The sequence below is a fragment of the Medicago sativa genome, chromosome 5, assembly GCF_051527215.1.
Source record: "Medicago sativa cultivar Bolivia chromosome 5, Bolivia_mono, whole genome shotgun sequence".
Taxonomy (NCBI): Eukaryota; Viridiplantae; Streptophyta; class Magnoliopsida; order Fabales; family Fabaceae; genus Medicago; species Medicago sativa.
In genome coordinates this window covers 74,579,381-74,596,346 of record NC_140753.1, presented here as the reverse complement: position 1 = coordinate 74,596,346, position 16,966 = coordinate 74,579,381, and the positions used below count along the sequence as shown (strand labels likewise).

At 31.6% G+C, this 16,966-nt stretch overlaps 1 protein-coding gene and 1 pseudogene across 2 annotated transcripts; one reads left to right on the top strand and one right to left on the bottom strand.

Annotated features, from left to right (window-relative positions):
- Positions 1–7,974: 7,974 nt before the first annotated feature.
- LOC146924958 (bidirectional sugar transporter SWEET9-like) lies at positions 7,975–10,244 on the top strand. Its single transcript, XM_085709943.1, has 6 exons — positions 7,975–8,078; positions 8,416–8,449; positions 8,541–8,751; positions 9,276–9,437; positions 9,672–9,791; positions 9,903–10,244. Exons 1-6 carry the CDS (start codon positions 7,994–7,996, stop codon positions 10,011–10,013), a joined length of 723 nt encoding a protein of 240 aa, XP_085566069.1. The 5' UTR covers positions 7,975–7,993; the 3' UTR covers positions 10,014–10,244.
- Positions 10,245–10,541: 297 nt separating this feature from the next.
- LOC146924957 (uncharacterized) lies at positions 10,542–16,591 on the bottom strand (annotated as a pseudogene). Its single transcript, XR_015010325.1, has 3 exons — positions 12,712–16,591; positions 12,138–12,237; positions 10,542–10,873 (listed from the first exon to the last, which is right to left on the bottom strand). The product of XR_015010325.1 is annotated as an uncharacterized LOC146924957 (transcript).
- Positions 16,592–16,966: the final 375 nt, after the last annotated feature.

Genomic DNA, 16,966 nt, shown 5'->3' with positions numbered 1-16,966 from the left:
TATGTGTGTTGTTGAATTGACAAAATAAATGCTTATTAGAAATTTTAAAATAATGTTGCGTTTTTTTAGTTAGTCTAATTTTTTGGTTAAATATTTACTAAAAAATCTCCAACTCCTTAATTAAACCAGTAGAATTATAGGCAATTCACTCTATTCCTTACACGCTCATAGAAAAGCACACACTCCTTATTTTCCTTATCGTTTCTCTCATGTTCAATTTTTTTTTATCTTCACTCCTTTTCTAATTTATTTCATAACTTCTCATGAAAGAAAGGAACATAAACCTACCTCCATCAAATCACCACCAACCCACCTTCTTTACCATGATATGTCTTCATCTAATTTTATTTCGCTTTGTTACCAAATCATAGAAGGGAAGAGTCTCACACTTAAAGGGAAAGATGTTAATATGTCTTATATGAGTTAAACTTTCAGATTGGATGCAAGAGAATATAGTGACAAACATATAAGTGAGATGATCCATAAATCCAATTCCTTTAGGATTTGAATGAAGATGTGATGTTAATCTCGCTTGAGTAGTTTCTCTTAGTCTAATGTGATTATGCAACTCAGTTTACGCTCCCGCGAAATTCGTTACATTATGATGAACTGTTTTCTTCCTTTTTGGATTTCATTTGCTTAATCCATTGTTTCTCATGAAAGAAAGGGAAAAAAACCATTTGCATGAAACCGACATCAACCTACCTTTTTTAGCATGTCGTGCATCCGTCTAACATTATATTGTTATGTCTCTATATCAGGGTCGCAAAGAGTCTCATAGTTAAGGGAGAGATGTTAATATATCAAATGTGAGTTAAAGTTCCACATTGGATGCAAAAGTAGATGTTAAACAACATATAAGTGAGATGACCAATATACCTGATGACTTAGGGTGTGTTTGTTTCAAGGTTTGTAATATGATTCCCGGGAATGTGACATTGGAAATGCAACATTCCCATGTTTGTTTCAAGTTTTGAAAATTTGTTCCCAGAAATGTTATTTGCACATAATTTCTTCTATTGTTATTCCCATGCTTAAAGGATGAGAATCTAACATTCTCATGAGAATAGAACTCAGCTTGCCATAACTTCCCACTACCACTCACGTTTATTTTCATTTTTATCTTCTTAACTAAATAATTTCTAAAACATTTCCATGAAATCTAAATTTTTAACAAACACATGAGTTGGAATGCTATTCCTAGAAATATCATTCCTAGGAATATCATTTCAAGGAATGTAATTTCTTACTTTGAAACAAACACGCTTAGATTTTGGTTCATTATGTGGTGTCATTTTTTTAACTCCTTAAAAAAACCATAAAATTACCAACAACTTTCGGACAATATGTTTGACCGACCAATCCCAATTAGCACGAATGATTAAACCAACACATTCTTTCAGTAAAAAAAAATTATGATTAGAGATGGTTTAAGTATAAGGGATATTTCATTTTTCATGATTAATTTGAAATAAAAATTCATTTTCAAGTTCACGGCAATTTTCCAACTTAAGGGTTTAACCTAGCAGTAGAAGGACAAACTTTGAATTTCGAGATTCAGAGTTTCGAACTCTGTTAGTATCCTTGGAGATAGGTAAATATATTTTTGAGCGCTCTTTTATCTCTAAGACTATCCAAAATGGTGGATACTTAATCTATTTAGCACCATACTAAATAAGCACCAAATTATGGAGCAAATAAATATGATGCTTGTAGAGAAGGGTGGCTATGGAAGCACCCTCTCTCTCTCTTCACTTTTTTGAGGCCCTACCTAAATAAATTGTATAAAAAAATTGTTGAAATTTAACGATTTAGAGTTATTGGTGGGACTAATTTGGTCATTTTTTTGTGGGGTGCTCGGTTGGCGAGATTGAGTGCTTATTAAGTTTTAATATTTAAAAATTGTAAAATTGATGATGTGTATATATATGACCCACTTAAGCACCTAAAATAGGTGCTCCATGTGGATGGTCTAAGGTCTTTCCTACATTGGACATAATGAACACTCTCGCACCATAAATGTTATACCCCAAGAATCATCATGGTGCAATAATCATTAGTGATATCTCGTGTACATTTTTCTTTTTTAAAATTAGCCGTAAATGTATTAAATAGTTTTTCTTTGTATTAAAACACATTTACGTGCCTTTGTTATTAAAAGACATGACATAATTTAAAAAAAAAATCAAGATAAACATTGTCGAAAATTCGTAAAATTGAATTTGAAAAATCACTGAATTATAGCTAAAATTTAATTTTGGATATCATTCAATTCTCCTTTTATATTGTGTTTGTTATTGTTATTTCTTTAAAAAAAGTTCATTTAGAATACGCCCATCAGACTTTAATTTTTCATAAAAAGATTGAGGCTTTGCAACGACTACTATCGGAATCTACAATTTACAATTTAAACAAAATTGTGTTTTTTTTTTATTATAAAATATTTAGGTGAGTTAGACTCTGGAGAACACATCAAGGTCAGGACATGTCTCATGACTCAATGAACACTTACAAAATTACCTAGAGATCCCCTGTCAAAGAGATTATTACGCTAGTAGCGGGGATTGAATGCACGCCCATAAGAATGAGTCAACTCATTATTAGTTGAGTCAACCTTGATTATGAATACTATTATTAGTACTAATAGCAAAAATAGTGAATCAAAAGATGTTACCATATAATGATATCATTTAAATAACATTTTTTTTAATCTGATCCAATAAATGAGACATTTAATAGAATCATTTTAATTTAAATGACCACATTAATGACTCTTAATTTATTTTATCATGATTATATTTAATAAAATGAAAAAAAATCACAAAAAGAAAATATTAAATATGTCAAATTATTCAAATTATAGTATTTGAAATTTAGAGATTTGTTTTTTTTGAAAATTTAACGATAATTTTTTCAAATACATGAAATATTCCCAAAAGACAAAAAATATTTTTGTTTTTTGTTTATTTAAAAAAACTTAAAATATTCAATAGTTTTTTTCCAAGTAATCTCAATTATTTGAATTTCGATAGCACATCACTCTTTCTTTGCAATGTAATTTAAATTTTTTATTTTGTTTAATTAATGGCTACAATTAAGGATATTATTTAAAGAACATTTTAATTTTTTGGTTGACCTCTTTAAAAAAAAATGTCTGTCCTATTAAACGATACAATTTAATATTTATAGGATCAACCCAATTAAAATGACGCATAAAATATAATTATTATAAATTATAAAAATATAACATTTCAAAATTAATTACAAATTTTTTTTGTTTGTAAATTAAATAGTACCACAAAAGAAATGAATGTAAAACATTAATAAAAAAAGGTAAAAAATTCAAATAATTCAGTTTTTTTTATACGAATAGAAAAATTGAACTTTTTGAATTTTAAATATCTTTCATTTATTTGATATAAAATACTTCAATATTTGTTTGTTTCCATCTTTTTTTGGTTTATTTGTTTCCTTTAATTAAGGGTTATAATTAACGATGTTATTTAATTTGTTTTCTTTTTCCTTCTCATCCACCAAATGAGGTATTTTCATTCTTAATAATTAAATGAGACATGTTAACCTTTATGAAATCATTCTAATTTAAATTAAATGACATATTAATTACTCTTAAATTGTTTTATCATTATTATCCTTAATAAAAGGAAAAAAAAGAATATTTGTGAACTATATAAAATTATTAAGTATACAAATATATGAAACTTTCGTGTTAATATAATTCATTTTGGCTTGTTAATAATACCAAATACGTGAAACTTAGAAAGAAAAAAAGAAAACAAAAAGAAAAAAGACACGACATTGAGACAAAAGATTGAAAAGAATACATTTTTTTTATTAAAATTGTGCATGGAATTGCTTGCAAATGGAGGTTATTTATAATACAATGTAGATAGCAAAATTAACAATATTTTTAATAGTCCCTGAAAAAAATTATTTAATAATAACTATCTAATTGACAAATCAAAGGAGAAAAAAAGTCATATATTGATTGTCAAATAAATGAGATGAAATGACACTTTGTCAAAAAAAATAAAAAATAAACCATGATTATTGATCAATGGTTGATTGAAGCTTTTGATACATTCTATTGAAGAAACTATGTTAAGTGAAAATCCGTCATAGTAAAACATGATGAAGTTTATAGATGTCTTCTTAAAAGAAAAGGTTTGTCCAAATTAGATGATGTGAACCAATTGTATGCAACCTTTAGGATGATGTTTAACATATCTGGACATGTCTGGAGATGTGTTTAAAAGCATCAATTATGATTCATCAAATAAGAGTTCATGTGTAATATATCATTTGTGTAAGACAAAAGTTCATAAAATAAATATAGATAAAGACTAAATCAATTTATTGAGATTAGTTTTTCGACATATCAATTCATTAAAAATATTCAATCACCCTAAGGTATCTAAACTCTAACATCTTGATTCTATATCAAATACAAAACATTGTCTTGACTAAAAATTATATTATTGATGTTGAACGTCTTGAAGTCGTAGAATGTAGACACATGCTCTCCAATGGGACCCTGAGAAAGTAGCATCAACAATTAACAATTAGATACAAATAAAAAAGAAAACCAACCCTATAATCTACAAACAAATGGTTAAACTTCTATCTTTTAAAACACATAAAATACTTGTTATTACAAAATAAAAATTATGGGGGAAGAGACACATGAAAATAATGAAAAACAAATTGTCTATATATAGGGGAAAAAATCAAGGCATGATCAATTTTGATTGGTTGATGAAAACTAAATTAGTCATGGTTCATCTTGATTGGCAAATAAAAAGATGAATGAGTCATAATTCAATTTGATTGGATGATAAGAAAGCATTAAATGAGATGAAGAATGTGAAGATGCCACATGTACTCTTCAAAAAAAATTAAGGCAAATATATATAATAAAGATTCTAAACATTCATGGAAAAACTCATTAAATTTTTTTAATGATATATTTAAGTTGATTTCAAAACAGAGACCAAAATGGTGATAGAAAATTTTGAAAGGACTAAAAATAAAAAAATGATGTTAGGGTTCTAAAATAAAAAGTTAAAATATTTGTAGGAAACAAAATTATATTTAACCTTTAAATTTAAGCATTCATGCCTTTTTCTTTTCTTTTATTGATAGAGCACTTTATACTAATTTCATACGAACTATAACCAAATACCTTAAACAGTTTTGCCTCATAAATGTGGCATGGATGTGGAAATCATGTAAAAATTAAGCGTGTTAACAAATCTTGTCATGATATAAGATATAACTGTATAAATTACCAGACCAACGTGTGATACAATTGATCTTATCCAAACATATAAAAAAAAAAAAGTGATACAATTGATCTTAAACACGTGGTTTAGTCTCCCTTAAAAAAAACAAAAAAAAAACACGTGGTTTAGTGTCCAAATAAAATTGCATTTTGCCTGGTACCCAAAAAAAGTATTTGCCTTTTGCTAAATGTTTTTATCGTGGGGATATGGTTATAAATCTTCCATTTGTATTTACAAGAGAGATTTATGCCAATAAAAGTTGATGTATTTGGTCCACATCAGCTTTTATTGATCATAATTTCTCTTGTAAATAGAATCGAATGGAGTATTGTAACTAATAAAAAGTTACACTTGTTAGAAGATGTCGGCTCCACCTTACCTTGAAATTAATTTAAAAAATTATTGATAAGTTATGGAGGATTTTTTTTTACTAAACACGATTATTATGTTTGGATAAGATGTAATTTCTGCAAAATGACAGTATACTATCGCACTATCATAATCAAGAAAAATGATAATTTGATATCAATTTTTTTTCTTTTAAAAATATTGATCTCAAACCAGTGTCACATATTCATATACAACATATTTTGATGTTCAAATAACAATTTTTTTTAATCAAATACATCACATTCATATGATATATGGAATATATATCTTAATTTGCAAAGTTTGTGGGTTATTTTTAATTGTGCTCGTATTATATAGTAGAAATTTACCTATTAACCCTTTTATTATACATACATCAAACCAAAAGAATTAGGGTTCTCTTTTTCAAGCTCCATTCGAGGTCATTGATAGTTTAGTTTCGCTTTTAAAGTGATGTAATATTCATTGATTTATGAACCCTCCATATCCCCACGATAGTATTGCGAACTATTTATCTTTTATATTGCTAGCTCAAATCTCTTAACCGATGTCAATTTATTAATAAAAATCTCAGCCACCCTTTTAAAAATAGTACGAAAAATATAATTATATTGTTTTCTTACAAGAAAGTGTAATTTTGTTTTTGTTTTTTATCATAGCGGAGGAGTATAATTATTTGTTGGTATACTAATACTGCTTTCTGTTTTATTATAATCAATAGGCTTCTTAAATAGTATGGTGTACAATTTAATGACTTTATTATACTTTTTTTGGTTACAATGGGCTAAGTGACTTTATTATACTGAAATAGTGATAGTTTAAAACTTCATATTACTATAATATTTTTATGATTTTATTGCCTAAAATAGTACTACTGACTAGTGACTAGGATATATCTTGTCAAAAAAGAAAATTAGCTTAGACATTGTGGAAGCCTATTCATTATTATTTATTATACTAGTACTAAAATAGAAAGCCGTGTCAATAAAACTCTAATGAAGACGGAAAAAGTTGGTACGTATAATTCTTTCTCGGTCACAAACACAAATCAAAACTAATTGGATACACACATATAAATAAAAAAAATAAAAGATAAAAGGAAAAAACAATAAAAAATGATGTGACTAATTTATATATTTTTTATTTGTAAGAGTGTGTTCAAATATTTTTGATTTGTGTTTGTGACAAAGGAAGACTTACTCACATTTAAAAAGCACATTATTTCTCCAGGTTTATGCATAAACACTCGCTTCAAATCCTATATGATTATTTTTCTATATAATCATATATTACGTCATTATTTTGTTTTACCCTCTTAGAAATTGTTCCAAACTCAAGTATGTTGCATAAGGTTTCTCTTTTGAGCATGTGACTTAGCTCTCATGGTTTTGTCTTCAATAAAAGACAAATTAAAGAATTTAAGAGTGTGAATGTTTATACTGTGCATAAAAGAATTGAATATTTATGAAATATATGATAATTTCTACTGTACATGCGTCAATTCAACAAATCGAGAGGCAAATGAGTTATTTTTTAATAACAACTATTTAATATCATTTTAAAAACTATAATAACTAATTATCATTTATAAAAAATGTCAACAAATACCATTTAAAATTTTCTAAATTTGTTATTACCAATAATAGTGAATGTTGAATACTGTTTTAAGCAAAAATTTAGAAAATTATTAAAGAAATAGTGAAATAATATTGTATCCTATGAAATGTTTTTTTTTCTTTCTTTAAGTATAAAAGTTTACAAATAACTATTTAATTGACAAAAAATAATCATTAATTTGTTAATTACGAAAAGCAACTTTATCAAAACCCTTCTATTTGCCAATCTAATATAGAATAGAAGCTCCAAAAATATATAGTCAAAATTGTAACTTTATCGTCTCATATTATATGAGTCATATATACATTAGTTATTAAACCAATTTTTTCTCTTCCAATATTTAAGTTTTTTGTTTTTGTGAACATATTTAAGGTTTCTTTTCTCTCAAAAAAATCAAGGTTTCTTTAATTCTAAAACATAAAGTTTTTCGCTGATAAATTATGTCATTATTTTCTTCAAAAAAAATTATGTCATTATTTCTCTTGAAATCAACAGGAGTTTACAAATGTTATAAAGTTACCTACCTTATGATTTTTTGTGTTTGGTTTGGTAAGCTTTTTGGATGATAATTTATTAGTGTACTAAAAAGAGAAGTCTTGTGAGTGTAGAGATAAAATGGTATGCATTTTGTAGTCTAGTGCACAATTATGAAGTGTTATGATATCCACTATATATATGGAAGCTAACAAGCTTGGTTGAAGCACACAATGTCCTGTAATCAAGCAAACCCCTTTATCTCTAAAATGTTTCCATTTTCTAATCTCAAGATGGTTTTGATCCTTGGTCTCCTAGGTATATCAAATAAAATTATATTTTTAGTGTTATTCTTATTCCAACCTTTTCACTACACCATTTTCAACTTTGATGTCATGGAAATGTTTAAGATGATTTATTTAGGAAAATCGAATTTTCATGTTTTATGTTTCATTTAACAATTTTTTAAATTAGATCTAGTATTTTGAAAATGTCAAAACATGGTTTTCTTTGTGTTTGAAAACACATTATTCTTGGTTTGTCTTACATCTTCTCTCTAACAAAATTTTGTCTACTTATATTAGTACCTTTAAATTTTGTTTGCTACTTTATATTTTGGTTCTGATTCTCTCTCTCTTTTTCTTTCTGTCTATAGGCATTGTGACATTCATGTCATTCTTAGCTCCATTGTAAGTGCACGTTCAAACAAATTACTAAATAATATATATTTGTGATATGAAAATATCAATCATAACTTGCAATACTACAAATATCTTGCAGGCCAACCTTCTATTCAATTTACAAGAAAAAATCATCTGAAGGGTTTCATTCAATCCCATATGTGGTTACACTTCTTAGTACATTGTTATTTGTTTATTATGGCTTCCTAAAGACCAATGCCATTTTTCTTATCACAATCAATTCTATTGGATGTGTTATGGAAGTTGCATACCTAATAATGTACATCATATATGCTCCTAGGAAGCTCAAGGTAAAAACCATAATAAAAATAATCTTTCTTCCTACGTTTGTCTCTTCATTCTCTATAAGAAAAAGTTGAGTTACTTACTAAAATTAAAGATGGGGAAAAAATAAAATTGTTCTCCAATTTTAACATCTGCAATAGTTAACAACAAATAACTTTTTTTTTTCATCTCTAATTTGTGATAGTAGTTCAACTTTGTTCGTAGTAATTTTTATTTTTATTTTCTCTATGACCTCTAGAGTGCATGCAATTGCTCTTAAGAGTGTTCTAAACAACATATTGAAAACTTTAAATATGTAGCACCGACTTAAAGCTCAGTTGGACACTAACACGACTCCGACACATGTGGTTATATTAAATAATTCCATATTCTCAAATTATTATAGATATCGACATGTTAGTGTCACTGTGTCAGGGTCGTGTTTTTCGAGTGTGTTTGTGTAAATCCTTAGTAAGATGGATATATGCTTAGGACATGAGCAAGAGCAGATTAAAGTGTGGAAATTAATTAGTGTTTTGATGAATTGCAGATATCCACTTTGGTTTTGATACTAATTGTGGACATAGGAGGTTTTGGCTTGACAATGATAATCACCACCTTCATTGTGAAAGGTTCCTTCCGTGTTCAAGTTGTGGGGTTGATTTGTACTACTTTCAACATTGGAATGTTTGCTGCTCCTTTAAGTATAATGGTATTTGCTCTAATTATTGCCATTAATCTGATATATAGTTAATTTGATGAACCCTTAAAATATCATAATTTTATGCAAAAAAATCATATGGTTGATAGTTTAAACAAAATTTTGACAACTTACCATTATTGTAGCTATTCCAATTTTTTCTAGTAGTGACACAATTTTTTTATGTATGTATATGTTTCATTGAATGAAAGGAGATTTAATTTAAAATTTGTAAATGAATTGCAGAGGAAGGTGATAAAAACAAGAAGTGTAGAGTATATGCCATTTCCATTGTCATTGTTTCTTACTATCTGCGCCACCATGTGGTTTTTCTATGGTCTCTTTGACAAGGATAAGTACATTATGGTAAGTATAAAATATATTTAACTTTCTCATCCTATTAATGAATTTTTCTTTTATGATGTATGGCTGAAAGCAATAAAACTGATTAATGTTTTTTTTTCTTTCTATTATTAGCTGCCAAATGGGTTGGGATTTCTATTAGGCGTCTCTCAAATGATCTTATACCTAATATACAAGAATGCTAAGAATAAAGTAGAAGCTAGTTCAACTAATCAGCAGCAATAATATGGTTGTGATGGTGACAATAATCAGATTTTCCCTACAGTGGTTAAAATGAAAGAGGTCAATATAGTTTGATGTTGCATTGTATTTTATAGGCTTAATTGATTTCTATCTAGTTCAAGTGATCATGAGTGTATGGTTTGTTTCTGTTAAACATTTCGTCAAGTTTTTATGTGCACTGTACTAATTTATATCAATAACTTGTTTTGCTTAAAAATGTCATCCGAAAGTTAACTCTCGAATTGGGAGTGGGAAATGAAGGGATTGTAAGAACAATTCAATAGACTCCATGAATATAGAACAAGATGAGTTCTCAAAACTTCATGCTAGATAATTGTCAAAAGTGTGCATGTAACATTGTTTTTCGATGTACTGTACCACAACCATTTATAATCCATTTGTTATAACCTGATATTAAGACTTTCGTATCTAACAAAATAATTTATATCAAAGTTAAAACACTTTGGTCCTACCCAATCAACCATTAAAACATTAAAAATCACAGTAAAAAATGGATTGTTTGCTCTTGTATCATTGAATATGATTTTGCATTACTACTCATGATTTAACAGTCCAACCAAGACTTGATAAAATGTATTCAGAGTTGAGACCACAAAAGAAAGAAAAAAGTTACTTGCATGCAGTAATTTTACATGGAGAGTCTTAACACAAACTTCCTATAAACAAACTTCTCCCTCCTTCAAAGAGTCTTAAACAAACTTCCTATTCATTTTTCTCTCTTTCCTAAACATCAAAAGATTCTCCCTCCTTCAAAGATCCCATTCATAATAATCTTGCAGCATCTGTTGAAGTAGCAATGGAGCTTCTCCGCCAAAGCTTGCATCATTTTGCACATAACCACACTTCGATATTAAAATATCTCAATAACTATTTTGCACAGAATCATATAATACCACAAGGATAAGAAGTACAGAAATGAAAATTAACATATTATCTATTCAAACCATTCACTCAAATTTGGTAAAAGTTGTCATTCAGATCTTACATTTAGTTGTAAGATTTCCGAATTAATCTTATAACTATATTCAGATCCTGCATTTTTATTTTGCAAATTTCATTGCAGCACTAAGTTGGAAGAAAAGAAAAACAGACACTAATGGAAAAGCAACATCCTCGAGCATGGGCACATGGTATATATGGAATTAGAAGCCAAGCTATCTTCTCATATGCAAAATTAGCAAGGCTACATAGATATTGTTTTCATGGCTAAGGACAAGAGGAACTCACTTATCTACCTTATATGTAACACTAGATATTGTCATGATGTCTAAATTAGTGCAAATGAAAGATTGCATAACAATTTCAATGAAGGTGTATGAACACAGAAAAGTAATCAGTGCCTCAATCACAAGGATGTCCAAAATATTGATCAAGTTGGTAAAAGATTTTGTGTGATTGTGCCTACAGATTCCAAGGATAAGAGTTAAGACAAGTAGATTCCACTTTTAGTTTCTATCATAGTAAATTTAGTCACAGATTAATGCTTGTTTGTATACTCATTACAATAACCTTTAAAACTAAAGCTTCAACTGTAGTTAATTATATAAGGCTAAATGTACCAACAGTTTAGTTGTTTGTTGCTCCTAGTTACACTAGTTCTTCTGATCAGTATTACACTCAAGTGTGTCGAACATTACATTCAATACAAGATTATCACAAAAAATAAAAAAATATATTCAATACAAATTGAAGTACCACCCAGTTTATTTAAGTGTGTCAAACATTACATTCAATACGAATTGAAGTACAATCATTTAATAATTATCAGTTGTCAAAGGCTCTTATTCATAGAAACCAGTTCTGATAATTCACAACAGAGCAAATACTGTAAGTAACACTAAAACAATCAACCGTAATGCATTATTTTTGTACCTCTAGTTCGGAAAAAAAAAAGTAGTTTGTGAAGAAAAATTGTACGTAAGTAAAGATGCTTCAATATAATCAAGCAATAATAATGAGTCTAGGTGTTTCAAAGCAATCTTATCCTATCAAAGGTTCTATAATGTAGATTGCAGAGATACCAGAATGCAGGATATAAACCAGTTAGATGACTATGCATGACTGACCAAGGAGCAATAAAATTATTAGCATTTGATTTACATATACCTCACACTCACAGATAGAAAGCTCCTCTATTTCCAATCTTCATCAAGAGTGACTTAAGTATTAAGCTCCACTCCACCAGATAAGATTTATGAAAACAATGCTGGAAAAAAAAGAAGTGGAAGCCTTAAATATTTTCTATCAAATAAACAGTACTATTTATTTAATCTTACCTTGATCAATTTAAGATCACCAAATTCACATATTCACTTCAAAAATCACTTAACAGAGGCAAAAAGTAGCAGACAAAAGAATCATGCTCGTCAGACATCATTTTTCTTAAACATTTTATTTTACCAAGTGGCCAACAGTTCTTACTTTTGAATCAGACCAAATTAGCAAAAAAAAAATTCAGCACAGCAATTAGGATGACTACTGCATAAAACTCGGAAGTCTCAAATTCAAGAGTGTACTAAAACTTATGGAGCATCATCAATAACTTCAACCTACAAACTCTTACGATGAACAGGCTCACCCAAAAATAATTTAATACAATAACAGAATACATAACCAACTTTCCAACTTAGCACTTTATAAGAAAAATTAAACCAAAAACTACAGTTCAGAGAGAAATTACCAATATATTGATGGCTAACAAAAGTTCTCATTTGTCTGAATGCAATCTAAATAAAAATCATCAACTCCAATCTACTGTAAACATTGTTGTGCTCATCCTCTAGTGAAGGGTATGCTGCAACAAGAGCATCCTGAGCTCCAATATACAGTGAGTTATAAATCTTCCAATACACCTCCCTAACTTTTCGAGCAGGGTGGAACAGTCCTTGGATACAGTAACTAAGAACAACAGCAGAACCCAAGGCTACCCTCATCCCTTCAATGGCTTCCATCACAGCATTTATAACATGTGGAGAAGTTTCAAATATGTTTGGCCAGACATAGTTCAGCAAATGGACCAGCGCATCTTCAGAACCCAAACCAGCCACCCCCAGTGCCATGTGCTTCACAGCAGATGCAGCTGTCTGCCTATGAACCAAATCCCTGTCCATAAGAGCATCCTCAAGCAAAGGAGTCACAGCATAGATGTAGTCCTTTCCCATTTCACCAATATACTCAAAGAGGAAAGAAAGAGATTTGAGCACACCATTTTGCACATTAAGCTCTGGTACACGATACTCGTTCATCAGTGCAGGTAAAACTGTGAAGGGTGAACATGTTTCTGCAACAATAGCAATGGCCACAGTAGTGCATACCTGATTCTGCCTCTCCTGCACCTTGAGATTATTCAACAGAGTTGCCAAGACATCCTATGGTCCGATGGCTTTTGCAATATATCCAAAGGTGTTCACAGTAGCTCTACGAATTCCCTTTTTGTGTGCCTTAAGCATCTCAAGAAGCTCAAAACAGATCCTTATCCATTCTCTGGCAGGTACAAACTCAGCCCCACGATCAGCAATCCTACCCACAAGGTCAATACAGTTCTCCTGGACTTTCTCATGCCTATTCTTCAAAATTGGTGTCAACCTGGGAAGCAAATCCTTAATAGGTGGAGTCATCTTCGTCATACCGATAACATTAACAATTGACTTGAGAGCACCCAAAATTGAACCTAGAACTTCCGGATACTCTTCTCCAAGATACTCATACAAGACAACACCAAGATGACCCATCAATTGTTCCTCATGGCACTGCTTCATGACAACAGCAATCCTCGAAATGAGGTCTGCTGCTTGCTGCCTCACCTTTGCGCTTTATTGTTTAACCTCCACTTGATAGTACCACAAATCTGAGGAAGATATGGTTTTACCACAAATCTGAGGAAGATATGGTTTTACTCTCTGCCCGAGCGAGTTTACAATGGCGCCAAACCCATTAAGCATCACATTAACATCATCGCTGATCTGCTCTTGGAAGGCATAAAGAATACCATCAATCAAAAGCTCTTCCAACCGTGCATCTATATCGGATGATCCCAAGTTAGTGACCACCTTCTCAATTGTTTCCATGACCATTCGTCTGTAAGGTTCACTCTCATCTTTAAGATCTTCAACGATTCTTCCAACAATATCAGCAACACTGACCTTGTTTGCTATCTCAACCGTAGTCTCCACAAGTTGCTTGTAGTTTCTTCTATCCAAAGCCATCCTCCTAACCCAGAAGTTTCTGAAAAACTCAGGGAGGATATCAGTTCTAATATACTCAGCTTCCACACCCTCAGTGCTCACACACTGTTTCACCACTTTCAGAACAATTTTCTTCATTTCTTCATCGGGTGACTGAAACTCCCGAATTAGAATAAGCATAACTTCCTTAGTATAATAGCTGGCATATAAGGCTTCCATCAATGGAATAATAAACCCGATTGCTTTCAAAAACGCAGCCAGCACCTTACCACGGTGTTGCCTAATACCCTTCCACAGTGGCTTCAACACTGAGTCAAAACTTTCAATACCGTAAGGAGCAGCAGCCTCAGCAAGAGCGGCAAGAGACAAAGCAGTAATTGTTTTCACCTTCTGATTCTCATCATTCAAACCATGCGCTATAATTTCAAAAAGAGATCTGAGATGGGGCAACACAGCACAGCCAATCAAAATAGCAATCTGCTGCACAATCTTAATACCGGTGTGCCGAGCTTGCCATGACTTTTTACTCTGACAAACAGCTTTCAAGAAGGGCAATAAAGCAGGAATACCAAGAGCAGATGCAACAACACTGAATGCTCTAGCAGTAGTATTCCTAACACATTCATCAATGTTATCTATGTCAGGCCTCATGGCAGCAATCATAGTGGCCAACCCAGCAGCTTTACTGAGATTAGATATTATTTCCCTCCCTTCAACACGGGCATAGTAGTCTTCGTCAATCAAAAGGGGCTCAATAACAACAAGAATCTTATGCACATAAGGTCGAACCAATTCATCCAATTTATAAAGAACTCTATCAATTACCTTAACCAAAATATGCCTCTCTTGGTCCTCCAAAGTAGGCTGCATAAGCAACGGAAGTATCTGGTTAAACAAAGGACCAGCACCAAACTCGCAAGCCTTGTCAGTTAGCTGCCTCAAAGCTGTTTTCCTCTGTGTTGGCGTACCGTTCTTCACTTTAAGAAGAAGCTTCATAATCTTTCTCTCTTTCTGATCATCCAGAGACAACTCCTCTTTGTTCTCTTCATTCAACAAAGCCCCAAAATACTGATAATCTTCAGGTTTCATGAAAGGCAAACCACCAGGAGCTTCTTTAGGAACATCAAACTGCTGACCGCGATTCTCTTCTGGAATCTGATAAAGCGAGTCCCCAAAGGCGTAGGCGTAGCAAGAAGCTTCCTTGCAGGTGTCCTAATTGGCACATAAGAAACAGGAGGGTCCAAAACCTTATACCCTTCTTGTGGAAACATAGCATCAAGTTCCTCATCAGTCAAAGGACGATTCCTCTCTTCAATATCCATCTCCCACCTCAACAAATTATACTGCTCCGGCATAAACGACCCTTGTAAAGCACCAGGTGTTGGAGTAGCCAATTCAACACCACCAACAGGAGTAACACCTGGTGTATAAGCAGCAGCTTGTAATGGTGTTACACTTCCCATAGTAGTAGGTGTTTCATCCCATCTTGATCTTTGTCTCTTCGGAATTGGAGTAACCCCGCCAGAAAGCTTAGGAGTAGCATCCCAAGTTGTACCACCAGGAGTAGCATCAGAATCAACCAATCTCCCAGGTGTCGGTGTCTCATCCCACCTATTCCTCCTCCCAGGAGTAGCATCAATTACTCTCCCTGGTGTCATTGAGTTCGAATCGGGTGCATCCCAGTCAGCTTTCTTGACACGACCACCACCTTCCTCCCGATTCTGATCACATCTATTCCTCCTCTTCTGCTGAGATTTATTATCCTTCTCATTCCTCTTCCTTCTTCTTCTTCTTCTTCTTGGAAATTGCTCTCAGTGTTTCCTCTTTCTCTCTCTTCAACGCTTCATCTCTCATAATATCAGCATAAGTCCTAACCGAAGGATCAAGCGTTTTCTCACCAGCAGCAGCAAAAGAATCATGTCTATCGGGCGAAAGAATCCGATTCAATCTCCGTCTCCGGTAATCATCTTCACGGTCAATTATCCTCCGAGACGTACTGAATACATCATCATTAGGATTGACGATCGGAACAAAGAATGACGAGTTGTTTCTGCGAGAAGCTTCGTGGAGATTGTCTTCTTCTTCTTCTTCTTCGGTAGCAGGAATTGAAGGATAGCATGAAGCTTTATCGTTATCGCTGTAAAGATCGGCGTCGAATGTGGGTCCGGTGAAAGATGCGAATTGCTTTTCCAACTTCTTGCGTCTTCTGGATTTCATTATCGGAAACGGAACCTGCCATGGTAACGTGACCGTTTGGATTGTTAGGGAAGTTCTGGTAACAATGTAGTTCACTCAAGAGATACCCAAAATATGAAAGGAAATTTGGTGAAGATGAACCTGTGAGAACAAATAACAGAGAGAGTATAATTTTGATATGATTTTCGTTCAGCCTCTAGGGTTTAAATAAAAGGATAAGTTATACAATCAATCAGAGTCAATATCTTCTCAATTTTGTATCCTCTCCATTTCTCCATTTGCAACTAAAAAGATTAGAAAAGATTCAAGTGTCAAATATGTTTTTGCAACCGTAATTCATAATAAAGCATAGATTAAATGAATTTAAAATAAAAGTGATTTTGACATTAAATAATTGTTTTAAATGTGTCATTGGTTCCTGCACTTTTATCAGATTTTGGTATTGATCCCTGCACTTTTTTTTTGTTTGGCATTGGTCCCTGCACTTTGTAAAAATATTGGTATTGGTTCCTCTGTTGAAAAAAAAAACACAAAACTAACGTAGTGCCACGTGGC

Bases quoted from the DNA above. Each gene is read 5' to 3' on its own strand.
- LOC146924958 (XM_085709943.1), top strand. From the start codon at position 7,994: ATGTCCTGTAATCAAGCAAACCCCTTTATCTCTAAAATGTTTCCATTT. The intron at 9,438-9,671 runs GTATTTGCTCTA...AATGAATTGCAG, and splicing joins CTGCTCCTTTAAGTATAATG to AGGAAGGTGATAAAAACAAG. The intron at 9,792-9,902 runs GTAAGTATAAAA...TTCTATTATTAG, and splicing joins ACAAGGATAAGTACATTATG to CTGCCAAATGGGTTGGGATT.